At 41.1% G+C, this 19921-nt stretch overlaps 1 protein-coding gene across 2 annotated transcripts in view; it reads left to right on the top strand.

The window, feature by feature from the left end:
- LOC125452046 (peroxidasin homolog) overlaps window positions 1–19921 on the top strand; it is a 499162-nt gene that overhangs the window by 249267 nt on the left and 229974 nt on the right. For both annotated transcript variants that reach the window (XM_048529957.2, XM_059646061.1), the window contains exons 6-7: window positions 785–856; window positions 4196–4365. In XM_048529957.2, coding sequence (XP_048385914.2) covers window positions 785–856; window positions 4196–4365 — 242 coding nt within the window. The remainder of the gene's footprint in view (window positions 1–784; window positions 857–4195; window positions 4366–19921) is intronic.

Raw genomic sequence — 19921 nt, forward strand, 5'->3', positions numbered from 1 at the left:
GAACTGAAATCATATCTGTTAAGTAGACAAATGGTTGCATATAACCTATCCATTTTTGTTTGTATTTGGCAAGGTCACCAGGGAAATACATTCATTTCTTTGAATAGGCCATAGGATCTTTAATATCCATCAAGATGGATAAATAAAGACCTGGTTGACAACTCTGACAATGCAGAACACTAAGATATCAACCTAAACTATGCACTCAAATCCTAGATCAGACATGAACCTCTTACCTTTGGGGCAAGTGTACTAACAGGGATTGTGGCTGGCACTTGTTCAGTGAATGGTAGCTCAGCTTATTTTATTAAAGAAAATCATTCATCTGTTGTGGTCATCGCTGGTTCAGCCAGCATTTATTGCCCATGTTATTTGTCCTGGTGAAGGTGGCAGTGAGCTGCCTTCTTGAACCACTGCAGTCCGTATGGTGTTGCTTGACCCACAATACTATTAAGCAAAGATTGGTATATTACTATGTGCATGCTAAACTTGTGAAAACATTTGTTGCGTGAGCTTTGTCAGACATGATTGTTCTGTATAGTCAAAGCCCATAAAAGTCTACATTGTAACTAAATTGCCAGCCAGTTAAAAGATAAGGTTAAACTAACCAGCTTGTTTTCAGACATGGATTCCTTTTTTTACAGTGTGCTACTAAGAGAGTAAAGAAAACATAATAGAAATAAGTAATGCAGTTAGTTTACAGAAATATTATTTTCTTTATGCAATACACTTAATAAGGAGCAAACTTGATTATTTTTATTAACTTGTCTTGTTCCTTTCTCAGATTTTTACACAACAATAAAATATCAAGAATTCCTGCTGGAACTTTCACTCATCTGAGTTCACTAAAACGACTGTAAGTGCTGTAGACTTCAGCCAATTGCTTAACATTGGTCTGGCTTTGTATACTATTTTAGAAATTTATATTTTTGAGTTGCATAATGTGTAGATTCCTCAATATGTTTGAATTGCTGATATGATGTATAATTGCAACTATTATGTGGGAAACCACTGTATTTATGAATTTACCTGTGGTATCTTTAAATTAGATTTTGCTGCTAACAGTTCCTGCCTTTATTTAAGTCACCCCTGTGTTTTTCAGCTCAACAGTACTTGCCCACAGAGTTGCTGAAAATGTGACTGTCAGCAGCACACTAAGGGTAACAGCAATGGAAAACCCACATGAACAGGGTACCACACCAACACCCAACCAGATAGGCAAAACAAATGAAAGAAGATTAAAGAGGAAGGTGAATTCAAAGTCAAATCAGATAAGATAGACAAATAGAGACAGACACACAGGTTAGGTTAAAGGGGAGGAAAGAGACAGAAAGTAAAAAGAAAGAGAAAAAGAAAAAAATTAAATTGTGAAAAAATGTAATAATGAAGGAATAAGACTCCACACTTGTAGCAGTAACTTTGTAGGAAGGCTGATTGAAAGCTACTATGTTGTTAAAAAGACAGGGTGACATGGTGGCACATTGGTTGGCACTGCTGACTCACAGTGCCAGAGACCCAAGTTTAATTCCACTTTGGGTGACTGTGTGAAGTTTGTATGTTTTCTCCATGTTTGCATGGGTTTCTGTGGGGCACTCCACTTTCTTCCCACAGTGCAAAGATCTACAAGCAAGGCTAAATTACAACACTATGTCCAGGATTATGCAGGCTAGGCGGCTGTGGTGAATACAGAGTTACGAGTGTAGGGTGGGGATTGGGTCTGGTGGGATGCTCGTTGTTGGGCAGTGCAAACTTGATAGACGAAATGACTTCTATCCGTAATGTAGGGATTCTATGATACTGACACTGCCAATCACTAGCTGCAGGGTTTAATTCATATCTACTGTACAAAAACAGTAATATTCAATGTATGCTAATGACATCTAACTACAAAGATCAGTTTTTCAGATAGATTGACATAATCCATCAACTTCTAGCTATATGCACTTACCCATTTATCTGCTCCTTGCTTGAAATTGCTGTACCCTATCCACATAGCAAAGCAAATGTCATTAGCCTAACCTTTACTCTGCAACAAAGTTGGACGTAATGCATTTCAAGTTTAACAATCATAGTTCGTCAGCAGCATTTTTAAGGTATGCAAACCACTGAATTACACAACTGACAGCACAGCAAGAGAGAGACCATGTAGTGGTGTTTACACTGATCATAGTCCTCCTACTATCCAACAGTTTAAATTTAAGCATTTGCTTTGTTAATGATGCATGAGCCAAACCCTGCCCTCCTCTAGAAAATGAAATGCTTCTGAAAAGTAAATGTTGCATCTTACATGTATTTGAAAAGGCAAGGACTGATTATGGATAGTCAACACAGCTTTGTGTTTGGGAAATCATGCCTCACTAACTTGATTGAGCTTTGTGAAGAAGTCCTGACGAGGATTGATGAGGGCAGAACAGTAGTTGTGATCTCTGTGGACTTAAGTAAAGCATTCAACAAGGTTCCTCCTGGTAGACTGGTTAGCAAGGTTAGATCACATGGAATACAGAGAGAATCAACTTTTTAGATACAGAACTGGCTCAAAGGTAGAAGACAGATAGTGGTAGTGAAGCGATGCCTTTCAGACTGAAGGCCTGTGACCAACTGTGTGCCACAAGTATTGGTGCTGCGCCCACTTATTTTTGTCATTTACAGAAATGTAATTTATTTGAACACAGGAGATATGGTTAGTAAGTTTGCGATGACACTAAAACTGGAGGTGTAGTGAACAGCAAAGGTTACCTCAGAGTACAACAGAAGCTTGATCAGATGGACCAATGGGCCAAGGAGTGGCAGCTGGAGTTTAATTTAGATAATTGTGAGGTTCTGCATTTTGGTTGGGCAAATCAGGGCAGGATTTATGCTCTTAATGGTAAGGTCCTGGGGAGAGTTGCTGAACAAAAAGACCATGGCGTACAGGTTCATAGTTCCTTGACAGTGGAGTCAAGAGTAGACAGGATAGTGAAGAAGACATTTGGTATGCTTGCCTTTATTGGTTTGTGCATTGAGTATAGGGTTGGGCAGTCACGTAGCAGCTGTATAGGACATTGGTTTGGCCACTTTTGAAGAATTGAATGCAAGTCTGGTCTCACTGCTATAGGAAGAATGTTTGAAACTAGGAAGGGTTCAGAAAATATTTACAAGGATGTTGCCAGGTTTGGAGGGTTTGAGATATCGGGAAACACTGAATAGGCTTGGGCCATTTTCCCTGGAGCGTTGGAGGCTAAGGGGTAACCTTACAGATGTTTATAGAGGGGCATGGTTAGGTTATCTAGGCAAGGTCTTTTCTCTGGGGTGGGGGAGTCCAAAACTAGAGGGCATAAGTTTTAAGGTGAGAACGGAAAAGGGACTATAAAAGGGACCTAAAGGGCAAACCTTTTCATGCAGAAGGTGGTGCGTGTATGGAATGAGCTGTCAGAGGAAGTTCTGGAGGTGGTACAATTACATTTAAAATGCATCTGGATGACATATGGATAGAAAGCATTCGGAGGGTTATGGGCCAGTCTGGCAAATGGGACTATATTTATGTAGGATATCTAGTCAGCATGAAGGAGTTGGACTGAAGGGTCTGTTTCCACGCTGTATATCTCAGTGATTCTATGACTCCTATGCATGGTGAATCCAACTTTTTACTGTATTCTTTATTTTTTTTCTCCCTTTCTTTGCCCATATTCAAAGCTTGAAATCATCCTGTAAGAATAAGTTTTTTGCAGATCTTTGTTGATAGTTTACGGGTTGACATAATAAGTAGCTGAACTCTGTTGACTAGGAAGGTCCTAGGTTTGTTCCACATACTGTGCTGCATTAGTTAATTGTAAATTGACCTCAGTAGCCTGGATGAGGAAAGGGGGAAATAGAAGTTGGAGTGCAGCCCCTAACTGCTCTGTAGTGGCCCCTGTTGGAAATGCGCTTATGGGATCAGATGGGCTGAAGAGTGGATTTGGCTGTGAGAGCATTATTACAATTTGCCTGACAAATCTTATTGTCCATTTTGTGCAAGAAGGATCACTTTGATTGATACCATGCTTAGTGGTCTGCATGGATCTTCTGAAGTGTAGGAAGAAGAGGGACAATGTTGCTTTAAAATGGAAAAAAAATTGAATTCAACACTATTTGCACGATGTAATATAGGAATGTTACACCATGTCTTGCAGGTAAAGAGAAGTACCATAATTTTGTCCTTGTCTTTATGTGATTGCAGACGCTTGGATTCCAATGGCCTGGTCTGTGATTGTCAGCTAATGTGGCTGGGAGAATTACTGAAGAGCTATGCCCAAAACAGCAAAACGCAAGCTGCGGCAACATGCGAGTATCCCAGGGAATTACAGGGCAGATCAGTTGCCTCAGTAACAAAAGAGGAGTTTAACTGTGGTAAGTTTTATGGCAGGATGGATGATCTCGATTATATATCAATGCTATATCTTTTATAGGCTAAAACATAGAATGGAGAAAATGAACAATAAATAAAATCAAACTCATTAAATACATGAAAGCTCTTAAAATTATGTTGCATGTCTATAATGTTCCTTTATACTTGTTAGGAGATTTCTTCACAGTTTTTTTATGTATTACTTCATCATTTTGAAGGTAGAATTCCAATTCACTCAAAAGTAATTCACTTAAAGCAAATAAAAACTGAGTCCTTCATCTCATTTAAAAAGTAATCAAGAAAAATCTCTTTCCCATATTAATGGACAAACACTTGTCATTGTACAATGTTCCTTTGTTTATTATTTTAAATTGATAGCACCTATGTTAAAGAAGGTCTGGTACTTGAATATAGGCTGATACCATATATTCTGTTCATAGAGATATGCATCCAATAAATGAGGAAGAAACTTTATACACAAACTAATACTCAGTTTGAGCACTGCCAGGGTCCAAACAAAGATGAAAAATTTGAAGCACAGATATGCGGTGAGAATTAATGTCATTGAGACCAAGGCAAAATTTAACCAAATCTGGCATCAAAGAACCCTAGCAAAATTTAAGTCAGTGGGAATTAGGTGAGAACTGATTGAATCATACCTAACACAAATGAAGATTCTTGTAGTTGTTGGAAGCCAATCATCTCAGTCGCTGAAGAATTCCTTAGAACAATTATTATGGCCGAAATACATTCAACTTCTTCATCAATGGCCTTCCCTCCATGATAAGGTCAGAAATGTGTATGTTTGCTGATGATTTTGGAATGTTGGTAAAACTCATAACTCCCCAAACACTGCAGCAAACCATGTCCATATGCAGTAAGACCTCGAAAACATTCAGGTTTTGAATATGTGGCAGGTAAATGGCCCATCCCACAGAAAAACTTGCCATTCAATAGGATTTCCATTGCTGAATGTGCAGTCTCCTGAATTAGTGAAATTCCAATACTTAATAGGTTCCTTTTCAAATCTGACCCACAATTTACAAAGTGCATTGCAGGTCATCCATCCTTCTTTGACAGCATTTTCCAAAGCTGCAACCTCTATCATCTAGAATAACAAGTATAGTACTCATGGGAACAATACCACTCCAACTTTTTCTACAAACCATGCATGAACCCAGCCTCATACTTTTTCACTGCTCCTACCTTGTCACCAAGTCAAAGTTCTGGAACTCCCTTTGGAATAGAGCTTTGGGCACATCTACACCAGTAATGGTTCAAGGTAGCTCACCACTAATGTCTGAAGGGCCAATTTGCTGCATGATCTACAAACTTTTGACTTGTTGACATTTTTCTTCATACAAAGTGATCAGAGTTTGAAATTCTATTTTGCAAGTGCCAATTGATGCTATAACAATAATAAGTTTTGAACCTGAATTTGACTGATTTTTGTCAGTTAAAGGCTTAACAGATTTGAGTGAAGATGATTTATGGATATGGATAATGATGGGATAGTGTAGGGGGAGGGGCTTAGATTAGTTCACAAGTCGGCACAACATCGAGGGCCAAAAGGCCTGTGCTGCGCAGTATTGTTCTATGTTCTATGTTCTATTTATGGAGTAAGTTTGCAGATCAGCCATGATCTCATTGAATAAATAGGTTTGAAGGGCACACAAACTACTGCACCTCCCAGTCGCAAACAATTTCCACTCCCCCTCCCATTCTTTAGATGACATGTCCATCATGGGCCTCCTGCAGTGCCACAATGATGCCACCCGAAGGTTGCAGGAACAGCAACTCATATTCCTCCTGGGAACCCTGCAGCCTAATGGTATCAATGTGGACTTCACCAGTTTCAAAATCTCCCCTTCCCCAACTGCATCCCTAAACCAGCCCAGTTCGTCCCCTCCCCCCACTGCACCACACGACCAACCCAGCTCTTCCCCTCCACCCACTGCATCCCAAAACCAGTCCAACCTGTCTCTGCCTCCCTAACCTGTTCTTCCTCTCACCCATCCCTTCCTCCCACCCCAAGCCGCACCCCCATCTACCTACAAACCTCATCCCACCTCCTTGACCTGTCCATCTTCCCTGGACTGACCTATCCCCTCCCTACCTTCCCACCTATACTCTCCTCTCCACCTATCTTCTTTAATCTCCATCTCCGGTCCGCCTCCCCCTCTCTCCCTATTTATTCCAGAACCCTCACCCCATCCCCCTCTCTGATGAAGGGTCTAGGCCCAAAACGTCAGCTTTTGTGCTCCTGAGATGCTGCTTGGCCTGCTGTGTTCATCCAGCCTCACATTTTGTTGTCTTGGATTCTCCAGCATCTGCAGTTCCCATTATCTTTGAAGGGCTTAACAGTCCAGTTCTGGGCGCCCTATTATAGGAAAGATGTGGATGCTTTGGAGAGGGTTCAGAGGAGGTTTACCAGGATGCTGCCTGGACTGGAGGGCTTATCTTATGAAGAGAGGTTGACTGAGCTCGGTCTCTTTTCATTGGAGAAAAGGAGGAGGAGAGGGTACCTAATTGAGGTATACAAGATAATGAGAGGCATAGATAGAGTTGATAGCCAGAGACTATTTCCCAGGGCAGAAATGGCTAGCACGAGGGGTCATAGTTTTAAGCTGGTTGGTGGAAAGTGTAGAGGGGATGTCAGAGGCAGGTTCTTTACGCAGAGAGTTGTGAGAGCATGGAATGCGTTGCCAGCAGCAGTTGTGGAAGCAAGGTCATTGGGGTCATTTAAGAGACTGCTGGACATGTATATGGTCACAGAAATTTGAGGGTGCTTACATGAGGATCAATGGTCGGCACAACATTGTGGGCTGAAGGGCCTGTTCTGTGCTGTACTGTTCTATGTTCTATGTTCTATTACTTTGTTTTTAATTCTCTATCTGCTTTTAAACACATTGATTAAATCACATCTAAACGACCAAAGCTCATTGGATTACAAGTTAAGTTTTTGCAATGAATAATAATTTTACCCCTTAGTCCTTGCTATCATTTTGGTGGCTCAAGTCTATGCTGTTCACAAGGCCACTTTGAATTTCTTCAGGTTAGGTGTTCAAAATTGACCTCAGTTCCGGAGATAAGATCTGATTGAGGCCCATTACAACTGAGGCATAACAATCTCACCAACGTAAAGCCCAAACTTCTATGAGCTTTATTGATTACTTTTTCTACCGGCTGACTAGGTTTTAGTGATCTGTGACCATCACCATCTAAGTATTTTGCGCCTGTTTAGCTCCTGAACTCTCGTTTCTCACTACTAATAAAAAATCCAATTTTCCATGTTCAGATCTAAATCTTTTCCTGTGGTGAACTATATCTATCTGTCCATTTGCGAAGAAAAGCATTGTTTATTCATTTATCCAAGCTATTAATCTGTATGATGAAAGATTGATGCTATGGCATAGACTGTCACGAACACTGCTCATCACATCCTGCTATCTTAGTATCTCACCTCTGAACCAATGACTAAATCGTTTCACAAGGACCCCACCAATTTGCATACAGTCTGCAGAATATGTGTGTTTAATGGATCAGATGTTTTCACATGTTTTATAGTTTCTTCTTTCTGCTTTATTGCTAAGGCCCCAAATTACTGTGGGATGGCAGATTATGGTTGGTTAAATATGAGGCTGGAGGATTTTTACATTCCAGCCATACCTTCTCAGTTGCCAGTCTATGTGCCTGAAGGCTAAACCATGCTGGGAATGTGAACACATCTTTCACTTTACTTCCCCAAGTCTATGAGAAGCTTTAGAATCATGCCCTGGGGGGATGTGAAATTTTATCTAGTATATTACCAATAGGCCTTGCAGAGCATGAATTTTTTTCACCTAAAAGCTGATGTAGGCCCTTATGAAACTTTAGGAAGGTCTCAATATGTGCAAAAGAAAAGTAATTAGTCGTTAAAGCAATCGGCAACCTTTCCATTGTGTCCCATAGCATCCTTTGAAATGGCAACTAACATTGTGTTTGAAATAGTTTCACAGAAGTCAATATCCCAATACCAACTCATCTTTTACTTACACGTACTTAGTACTTGACACTGGGCCAGCTTCCTCAGAGCCAGCTGTCAGAGTGAACAGAACCTCTGACACACCTGTTCATATCTGTCAGCTAGGGCTCCCAGATTGAACCAGATTAACATCCCCAGTCAAGGAATTTATATTCTATGAGGTCCACCTGGCTGAGCTCATTATGATCACTGCAGCATTCAACCTTCTTGTCTCTTTAGATGTTATCGTATTATCTTACATAATATAGCAAATGCTTCATACACAAAACATTTATAGTGTAACCTACTAAAGTAATGTGTTTTGTAAAATTAAATATATTTGCTGGTTCAGAGATTTACTCTGGGTATCAACAATTCACACTTCCAATTACCGTTTGCACACAATTCATTTATTTGACACTCAAAAAGGAGCTTATATTCAATAAGACTTAAACTTGTGAGATTCTCCAGTTAGATCCTTCAACACTCACATGGTTACACCACATTAATCAAGTTACAGGCTTGGAGTGAATGCAGGAGTTGAATATCACTTTACTCAAATTATCACTAACATGTTTCGCGCTTGACCGTAAAAGTTTATACAATCAGTTGAACTCCACTTTAAAGGTTCAGCTTGTTCCACCAGCCGTCTTTTTCAGACACTTGTCTGGTTGTTTCTGTTTTTTTACCATTAAGTTCCTCCTTTTCCCCTTCAAATGTCATACTATTAATGGAGTTTGGGGGTAGGAGATAATAGACATGTCTGTATCTATCTGCTTTGACTATTAAATAGTCCATTTCTGAGATTCGGGTCAAGTTAACATCTTGTGGCATTAGAGTTGAGATATTAGAATTTTCAAAGCTAAGATTTTCAATTTCAACAGTCATGTTGACATAATGTTTATGTTTAAGCACTCAAGTAGCCATTTTCAGCATAACATTAAAAAAAACTTGCTTCGTAGAAGTGCATGTGGTAATTTATTTCAAAATATTTAAGCAATGTGATTCTTTATTTAGAATATAAATGACAGGTAACTTTAAAGAGGGGTGATGAAAAAGTATGCATGTTTAACAGGAAGCACAAATTACTTGTAAGCAAACATGGCAGTTTGCACTAATAGCATGTAAATACTACGTTAACTGGTGCACTGTTGGACCATTTGCAGCTGAACCAGATTTACAATTAAAATAAAACAAAAGATGCTGGAGATCACAGTGGGCCAGGCAGTATCCATGGATAGAAATCAAGCTAATGTTCTGAATCGAGATGACTCTGCATCTGCAGTAATTTGCTCCTACATTTAAACAAAGCTCTTTGGATTAACTGGCCAATAACAGTTGTTTGTTCATCAGTTTAGTAAATTATGACCTATATATCTAAAGGCATATTGTAACACATTGTAACACAATTTGATTTCACCATTTTATTTCAATTTCAGCTTGTATTTAGAGGAAGCTAAACGCTGTTGAAATGAATGAAAATAGACTTCAATTTGGCTTTGATTTTGTCGAACATCCCTGATTTTAATTGCTCCTTCATTGGTATCAGTACCTTCAGCTGCCTCAGTCAAAAACTCTGCAGTTCTTTATATCTTCGGTAACTGTTACTTTCCTGTCTGTTTTCTCCTAAAATGTTCCTTAAAATATGTTTATTTGATAACATATTAGTTATCAGTCCTTGTGCAGCTAGGTGTTAGATTGTGTTTTATAGTGCTTCTGTGAGCACTTTGGGTTTTATTCTGTTAAAGGTGCTGTGTGGACAGATGTCATTGCTGTTGTATTTGGTAGGAAGCAAACACTCCAACATTAACTCCACACCTACTTATTTCAACATTTTCAACTTCCAATTTGGTTTGTTTTACAAAATTCAAGTCATTAAGTCAGAAGTTGAAAACTGTTTGGAACTGTCATTAATGAAAAATATGATATATAATTGTAAGTTGTGCTGTCTGTTTTCTTAAAATATTCATTTCCATTGGATTTGTATTCCCTTACAAAGTAATGTCTTTATGTTGAAAGTAAATTTTGTTTATGTATATAAATCAAACTAATTCTGCTTTATGTGACTTATTTGCTGAATTGGACTAAACTAAATTTTTTTCACTGAAGTAATTTCCTTCTTAACTTTCCTAAACTGTCCTTTCTCCAGAGGGTGCCATGGGCACCCGCATGGGCCCCAGCTATGCCTGCCTCTTTGTAGGTTACGTGGAACAGTCCCTCTTCCGCACCTACACAGGCCCCAAACCCCACCTCTTCCTCCGGTACATTGATGACTGCATCGGCGCTGCCTCTTGCTCCCCAGAGGAGCTCGAACAGTTCATCCACTTCACCAACACCTTCCACCCCAACCTTCAGTTCACCTGGGCCATCTCCAGCACATCCCTCACCTTCCAGGACCTCTCAGTCTCCATCTCAGGCAACCAGCTTGTAACTGATGTCCATTTCAAGCCCACTGACTCCCACAGCTATCTAGAATACACCTCCTCCCACCCACCCTCCTGCAAAAATTCCATCCCCTATTCCCAATTCCTCCGCCTCCGCTGCATCTGTTCCCACGATGAGGCATTCCACTTCCGCACATCCCAGATGCCCAAGTTCTTCAAGGACTGCAACTTTCCCCCCACAGTGGTCGAGAATGCCCTTGACCACGTCTCTAGCATTTCCCGCAACACATCCCTCACACCCCGCCCCCGCCACAACAGCCCAAAGAGGATCCTCCTCGTTCTCACACACCACCCCACCAACCTCCGGATACACCGCATCATCCTCCGACACTTCCGCCATCTACAGTCCGACCTCACCACCCAAGACATTTTTCCATCCCCACCCTTGTCTGCTTTCCGGAGAGACCACTCTCTCCGTGACTCCCTTGTTCACTCCACACTGCCCTCCAACCCCACCACACCCAGCACCTTCCCCTGCAACCGCAGGAAATGCTACACTTGCCCCCACACCTCCTCCCTCACCCCTATCCCAGGCCCCAAGATGACTTTCCATATTAAGCAGAGGTTCACCTGCACATCTGCCAATGTGGTATACTGCATCCATTGTACCCGGTGTGGCTTCCTCTACATTGGGGAAACCAAGCGGAGGCTTGGGGACTGCTTTGCAGAACACCTCCGCTCTGTTCGCAATAAACAACTGCACCTCCCAGTTGCAAACCATTTCCACTCCCCCTCCCATTCTTTAGATGACATGTCCATCATGGGCCTCCTGCAGTGCCACAAGGATGCCACCTGAAGGTTGCAGGAACAGCAACTCATATTCCGCTTGGGAACCCTGCAGCCCAATGGTATCAATGTGGACTTCACCAGCTTCAAAATCTCCCCTTCCCCCACTGCATCCCAAAACCAGCCCAGTTCGTCCCCTCCCCCGACTGCACCACACAACCAGCCCAGCTCTTCCCCTCCACCCACTGTATCCCAAAACCAGTCCAATCTGTCTCTGCTTCCCTAACCTGTTCTTCCTCTCACCCATCCGTTCCTCCCACCCCAAGCCACACCTCCATCTCCTACCTACTAACCTCATCCCACCTCCTTGACCTGTCCGTCTTCCCTGGACTGACCTGTCCCCTCCCTACCTCCCCACCTGTACTCTCCTCTCCACCTATCTTCTTTTCTCTCCATCTTCGGTCCGCCTCCCCCTCTCTCCCTATTTATTCCAGTTCCCTCTCCCCATCCCCCTCTCTGGTGAAGGGTCTAGACCCGAAACGTCAGATTTTGTGCTCCTGAGATGCTGCTTGGCCTGCTGTGTTCATCCAGCCTCATATTTTATCATCTTGGATTCTCCAGCATCTGCAGTTTCCATTATCACTTTCTCCAGAGCAACTGTTTTACACAGTCAGGCCTAGCCAAGACTTCTGCAACCAGGCAACTGCGCAAATGAAACTCGAAAAGCTTTTATTTTCAAGCTATGTTATTTCTACAGGACCATCTAAATGTCATGTAACATTGGTGGGAAAACACCTGAGAATCGTTCAGTTTAGCTTCTATCTGAAAGTCTAAAGCAGTGCTGTGTTTAATTTGTTTGTTTCTAAACTCACCCAATATAAACAAAACCTCATTACTCTCCAGGAAGTCTCTCTCAGACTGTATTTTAAAATATGACTGCAGAAATACTTGCAAGTAAATCAATAACCCCCTTCACACTCAGAAAACGTGCCAATAGTTCAACGTTTAAAAATCCAAAACAAATGATATTAAAGCATATATTAATCGTTCACCTCACAACACTAAAGTTGTGAAAGATCTGATGGAAACTGCTTTTTTCAGCTTCAGAAAATGGTGAGGGCAAGCTGAATTTATCTCAAAATTGATTAGTGCCAGAAATTTTCATTTCAGTTGCTCAAGTTTTCATAATAGATGTAAGTGACATTAGAGATTATGGTAATGAAATGTTTTGGTCGAATTTGTAAATTGTCTTCTCTTTAAGGAATGAGGCAAAAATAATTTGAAAGGTTTTCTCTTTGTTAGCTGATCTCAGTCTCAGCAATAACAGGGAAGCTCCAGTTGTAGGGAGAAGAACCTGTGTGCACTTAAACTGTGCCACAGTAAAAGTCATCACTTTCAAAAGTGGGGTAGAACAGATTTGTACTTTGTGGGTTGATATAATTTCTTGCATGTTGCCCCATATGATTTTCCTTTCTGAGCTTTGCTGTCCTAATCATGCAGAAACCTTATATTTTGTACATTTTATATCATGCATTTGTGTCAGGCTATACGTGTTAAATCTGAATTCCCTTTCTGTTCAATGTATAGTTACTGATTTAGTAAATTGTATGTTTTATACTTGCAACATGACTGTTTTGGCAAGGCTGACAGTTATTACCCATCTTTAGTCTCCCTCAGGTGTTTGTAGTGAACTTTCTGATTGAACTGTAGTTAGTGGTTGAATAAAACTGACTCATTTGCTAGGTTGCCTCAAAGAGCAATTAAGAGTCAACAGCTTTTGAGTTGGCCTGAAGTCAAATTCATGCCAAACTGGATAAGGATAAGTGGTTGTCTTTCCTGTAGGAGGTTAGTGAATCAGTGCACAGTGGGTCAGCATGGTGGCTCAGTGGCTAGCACTGCTGCCTCTCAACACCAGGGACCCGGGTTCAATTTCTCCCTTGGGCGACTGCCTGTGTGGAGTTTGCACATTCTTCCCATGTCTGTGTGGGTTTCCTCCAGATGCTCCGGTTTCCTCCCATAGTCCAAAGATATGCAGGCTAGGTGGCTCGGCCATGCTAAATTGCCTGTAGTGTCCAGGGATGTTTGGGTTATACATGGGGATATGCAGGGGTAGTGAAATGAGTCAGGGTGGGATGCTTTTTGGAGGGGCAGTGTGGACTGGTTGGGCCAAATGGCCTGTTCCCACACTGTAGGGATTCTATGATTCAGTGGAGATTATGGTCATGTGGACTTACACAAGTTTCTTATTTCTGGATATTTTTAAACAAAATTCAAATTCACAGCTGCATAATGGGATTTGAACTCATTTCCTTCCTTATTAGTTTAGTTCTTGGATTAGTAGGCCATTAGCGCGATCCCTATTCTGTTATTAGATTTAGTGGTCCATTCACATAATCCTTAAAGTATTTCTGTTATACAATTATTATTAGGATGTTAACATGATCTACTATAGCACTATTTACACAAATGGGTACTTTTCTCCTTGGCAGAAAGGGCTATTGCCTCCATATTTGCATCTTTTAGTGATGTGCACGGCCTCTGTGATTGGGAGTACCATTTGGACCGATGTTGCTTATGCATTTTTGTCAAGTGATACTGTCGCAACATTGTTTCTGGTTAATTCTCTGGAATACTAAAGGAATCCACATCAGGATGTGAATCAATATGTATTTTCCCCTATTGCAAGCTCCTAATTGCTGTATGAGCATTCCAAGTCCTGTTCACCACATTCATAGAATTACCTGCAGTGTGGAAAGGGTATTCGGCTCACTGAGTCCACATTGACCTGACCAGACCCATCCCCTACCATAATCCTGTAACACTGCATTTCCTATGGCTAATCCACCTAGCCTGCACATCCTTGGACTCTATGGGAAATTTAGCATGACTAATCCACCTAAACTGAACAACTTTGAAGTATGAGAAGAAGCTGAAGCACTCGGGCAAACAACATATACACACAGGGAGAATGTGCAAATTTCACGCAGACAGTCAGCTGAGGCTGGAGTTGAACACCCGTCCCTAGCACTATGAAGCAGCAATGCTATCCACTGAGACTGAGGAAGCCCCAGATGTTTGGCCTTTGAGATTCTAAGATATTCTCCCACCAAACTCATATGACATTAAGGTGGCCCTTAAGGCATTCTTCAGCAATTACCTTTTTCAGACCCTTTTACACAAATATATCGTTAATTAACCATGTTTTCAGGATTTGTCAAGTGCAGGCATTTGCATAAGGGAGAGAAATGCAGTCAAACCGATTTCTTGATTATAACAGCCTTAAATTACAAGAAACATCCACATAAACTAGGGTTACCACGGGAGTGAAAAGCTAAGAAGCATAGATTAAATAGAAAGCTGATTTTGTAGTTGGATCATGATGTGTTTATGTCTGGTAGTTCAAACCACTGTAAGAATTTGAGTGAGGTGAAATAAATTTGATCAAAATTTTGATTGATTTCATTGTCACATGCACCAAAATACAGTGAAAAGCTGGTTTATGAGCAGTACAGGCAAAGCACAATAAACAAAGGAAGTACATATCAAAAAGCTGGGAGGCGTACAGGTTACATTACTTGAGGCTAGAGCCCATTCAACCATCTGATAATGGCTGGAAAGAAGCTGTCCCTGAACCTGCTCATGCATGAGTTCAAGCTTCTGTACAACTGCCTGATGGAATGGGCTGTAGGAGGTCTTTACTAGGTTATGATGGGACTTTGATGATATTAGTCATCTTTCCACGGCAGTGAGCCATGTAAATATAGTCGATTGATGGAAGTTTCTGTGATGGTATGAGCTGTACATACCAACTTCTGTAGTTTTGTACGGACCTGTGCAGCAGTTGCTATACCAGATTGTTTTGCATCCATGTACCTGTAAAAATTGGTGAGGGAGCCTATGGATGTGCCAAATTTCCTGAGCCGCCTGAGGAACAAGAGGCATTGTTTTGCCTTCTTGTCTGTTGCATTTATGTGGGAAATTCAGGACAGGCTGTTGGTTATTGTCACTCTGAGGAACTTGATGCTCTTCACTCTCTCAACCATAGTTCCGTTGATGTAGATGGAGGCATGTTCTCCTCCTTTCTTTCTGAAGACGGTGATCAGTTCTTTAGTTTTCCCAATGTTGAGAGATAGATTGTTTTCATTGCACCACGTCATCAAGCTCTGTATCTCCCTTCTGTATTTTGACTCATTGTTGTTGGATGGTGATGTCATCAGCGAACTTGTAGATGTTTGTTTGGAATTTGGAAACACAGCCATAGGTGTACAGAGAGTACTGTAGGGAGCTAAGGATGCATCCTTGGGGGGCTCCAGAGTTGATTGTTTTTGTGGTGGAAGTGTAGTTACCTATTATCACTGATTGCGGCCTATAGGTCAGAAAACGGAGGATCAAGTTGCAGAGGATAGAACTGAGAACAAGATCATACACTTTTTGAGATCACTCTAGAGGGGATAATGGTGTTGAAGGCGGAGCTATAGACAATGAGCAAGAGTCTGACATAAGTGTCTTTGTTGTCCAGATTTTCCAGGGATGAGCGTAGGGCCAGGAATGAGCGCAGGGCTAGGCATATGGCACCTGCTGTGGACCTGTTATGTCAGTAGGCAAATTGTAGTGAATCAAGGCAGGGTTGATGTGGGCCATGACCAGCTTCTTGAAGCACTTCATGATTATTGAAATGAAAGCTATTAGATGTTAGGCTATCCCCTCCCTACCTCCCCACCTATACTCTCCTCTCCACCTATCTTCTTTTCTCTCCATCTTCGGTCCGCCTCCCCCTCTCTCCCTATTTATTCCAGAACCCTCACCCCATCCCCCTCTCTGATGAAGGGTCTAGGCCCGAAATGTCAGCTTTTGTGCTCCTGAAATGCTGCTGGGCCTGCTGTGTTCATCCAGCCTCACATTTGATCATCTTGGATTCTCCAGCATCTGCAGTTCCCATTATCACTGTTAGACTATAACCTGGTTTCGTGTGATTTTTAATCAAGACTATTGTGACCTAAGTCTTTTCAGTGGTCTGGGGACTTTAGATGGCATACTTTCTCTCGCTATCTCTCTCTATCTCTCTCAAACACACACACAGACACAGACACAGACACAAAAGCACAAACATGCACGCAAATGCATATAAATCCATGGGGTGAATTATTTCATCCAAGATGTTTGTGTACATGCAGATACATTCTATTTTGTTCAAAAAAGAAGTGAATGTGAGTCAAAGGGAGAAATCTTTAGGTACAAAGTGAGAAATCCTTAAAAAAATAGATTGCATGTAAAGCTACATTGTGCAGGAGATGATATGAGCGCTTATAATTAAGCGAGAGCAATCTGTTGTTTAAAGTATTTGAATTTAAAAATACCTTCTTGTTTGAAGTATCCTTCACATAATTAATAGAGGGTTTGTTACAGTAAGTGAAATCTAGTCCACCAGTCTTCTTACCATTAGCTTCATGACAGTTTGTTTCTTTTAGCACATCAGTTTCTCTGCGGGTGATAACACAAGGATCAGTCTAACTCAGTTTGAAATAAAATGAGGTACTACAGATCTATTCACTCATTTAATTTGATTTGATTTATTGTTATTGTTACATGTACCAAGATACAGTGAAAATTATTTTTTGCATGCTAGCCAGACAGATCATAGCTGGCATAAGTACATCAAGGTAATAGAAATATAGAAACATAGAACACTACAGCGCAGTACAGGCCCTTCAGCCCTCAATGTTGTGCTGACCTGTGAAACCAAATTGAAGCCCATCCAACTTATTCTATTATTATCCATATGTTTATCCAATGACCATTTAAATGCCCTTAAACTTGACGAGTCTACTACCGTTGCAGGCAGGGCATTTGATGCCCTTACTACTGTCTGAGTAAAGAACCTGCATCTGACATCTGTCCTATATCTATCACTCCTCAATTTAAAGCTATGTCCCCTTGTGCTAGCCACCTCCATCTGAGGAAAAAGGCTCTCACTGCCCACTCTATCTAATCCTCTGATCATCTTGTATGTGTCTATTAGGTCACTTCTTAACCTTCTTCACTCTAACAAAAAAAGTCTCAAATCCCTCAGCCTTTCCTCATAAGACCTTCCCTCCATACCAGGCAACATCCTGGTAAATATCTGCTGCACCCTTTCCAATGCTTCCACATCCTTCCTATAATACGACGACCAGAACTGTATGCAATACTCCAAGTGCAGCCGCACCAAAGCTTTGTACAGCTACAACATGACCTCATGGCTCCAAAACTCAATCCCAATACCAATAAAACCTAACACACCATACGCCTTCTTAACAACCCTATCAATCTCAGTGGCAACTTTCAGGGATATAGAGTAATATGCAGAATATAGTATTAAAGCTACAGAGAAGATGCAGAGAAAGGATAAATAAGGAGTTATATTTTCGTTCCAGAGAATGCTACACGTGGTCAGCTCTGGAGAAGATTTTCTTTTCTTTGAGGAATTTCTTGAAGAAGAGTCATTTTTATTCAGTTACTCAATTAAGTGATTGATTTTACTTAAATTTTATTTGTTGGAGTTTTTCATTTTTTTCCATTTTAGCATTATTTTGTGCAGGTAATGAAAGGTAGTTTATTTTATATATGAGGTGTTATTGAAACATCCAGTTTTTGTAGGCTTAATGTGATTAAGGCCATACATGAGGAACAGAGTGAGGTATCTAGTAGATTTAGCAAAGTTATTACCCAGCAACTTCAGTCAGATAGATGGGTCACTGTCACGAAAAGTGTAAGAAGGTAGTTCAAAAGTTCATGGTGGCTATTCCTCTACCAAATAGATACCCAGCTTTTGAAACAGTTGGAGTTTTAGAGGGATATGAGCCAGGAGTAGGCAGGTGGGGCTAGTTTAGTTTGGGATTATGATTGGCATGGACTTGTTACACCGAAGGGTCTGTTTCTGTGCTGTAGGACTCGATGACTGTAACTCTCTATGAGAGTTCATAAGTCTGATAACAGTGGGGAAGAAGCTGCTCTTAAATCTGTCAAAAAAATCTTATTTTTGTCACAAGAAATGCTAGAATAAGTAACAAACATTGTGATAATTGGTACAAAAACAGAAATTGCGAGAAGAAGATATAAGTGGATTTAGCTCACCCAGGCCAATTAGACAAACAGTAGTGTCAGAATGTGGTCAAGGGAAGTGCAAGGAGGTCCTTATGGCAGTGGTGCCCATTGCTGTTTGTAGGTCCTTGAAACACAGGGAGCCTGAAAGCAGAGACTCAGGGCAAAATAGGTGGCCTGGGGTCAGAAATGGCCACTCAAGGGCATCAATTGTTCGAGACGTTCTATATCCCTGTCTGAATCAGGAGAGACTGGAAGGAGACATTTTGTCTACACCACTGCATCCTTCTCAATTAAATTAATTCCCACCCACCTCACAATTGCTCCTGGGGGTGAGAAGCATTTACTTCTGTTCATTATGTGCTCATGGCAAATAACAGTAAAGCACACTGAGATTCACAGGGAGTGTAAACCCTCAACCAAACAGCTGAAATCATGATTGCCTATTCTGAGTGTAACCACAACCTCAAGTCTCTGTTCATCAAGAGTCCCACACCTCATCTTTCCACCTTCCCATTGCCACTTCATGTCAAGGTATAGTGTTTGGTCATTACCAAAGATGACATGAACAATAATGTTTTTACACAGGTACTGGTTGAATGCCAGTGGGTGAATGTGATGAAGATGGATTCAGTTGTGGATTTTAAAAATGCTTGTATCTAAAGGGAAAATGTGTGTAAAGTAATGGGGGAGAAAAAGCAGAGGAAAGGGACTAAGCTAAGTTACCCTTGCAGTGAGTTAACACTGGCACACCAAGTGAAATAGTCTTCTCCTATGCTTAAATATTTTATGATAACAGAACATGGTGGAATAGTCTAGCAACTCATTCAGTTGTACTAAACTTTTAAGGAGAAAACAAAAGGAAGAACAATAATGAGTGGACCAAATGGCCTTTGTACTGGAAATAACAGCAGCATGTGCAGCCTTGATGACCCTGAAATTCCTCCATACCAACTTCTGGATGCTTATGCAAAAACGGGGAGAACTGTCCCCTAATGTGTCAAGTAACAGCATGATATCATTATACCCACTGAATCACACCTTGTGGGCTATGTGACTGACCCCACCATCATCACTGGGTTTGTCCTATACTAGAACCAGGAGAGATCTATCAGTGTAGTAACACATGAAATCTCATGGCATTAAGGTAAACATGGACAAGAAAATCTCCAGCAGATTACCTCCTGCTACTGTCCCACAGCTGATAAATCAGTTCTGCTCTATGTTAGAGACTACCTGGATAAAATACAGTTGGTGGCAAAGGCAGAGAATGCACACTGGATGGATTACTTCAATATCCATCAC

Source organism: Stegostoma tigrinum, chromosome 5 (genome assembly GCF_030684315.1).
Source record: "Stegostoma tigrinum isolate sSteTig4 chromosome 5, sSteTig4.hap1, whole genome shotgun sequence".
Classification (NCBI taxonomy): domain Eukaryota; kingdom Metazoa; phylum Chordata; class Chondrichthyes; order Orectolobiformes; family Stegostomatidae; genus Stegostoma; species Stegostoma tigrinum.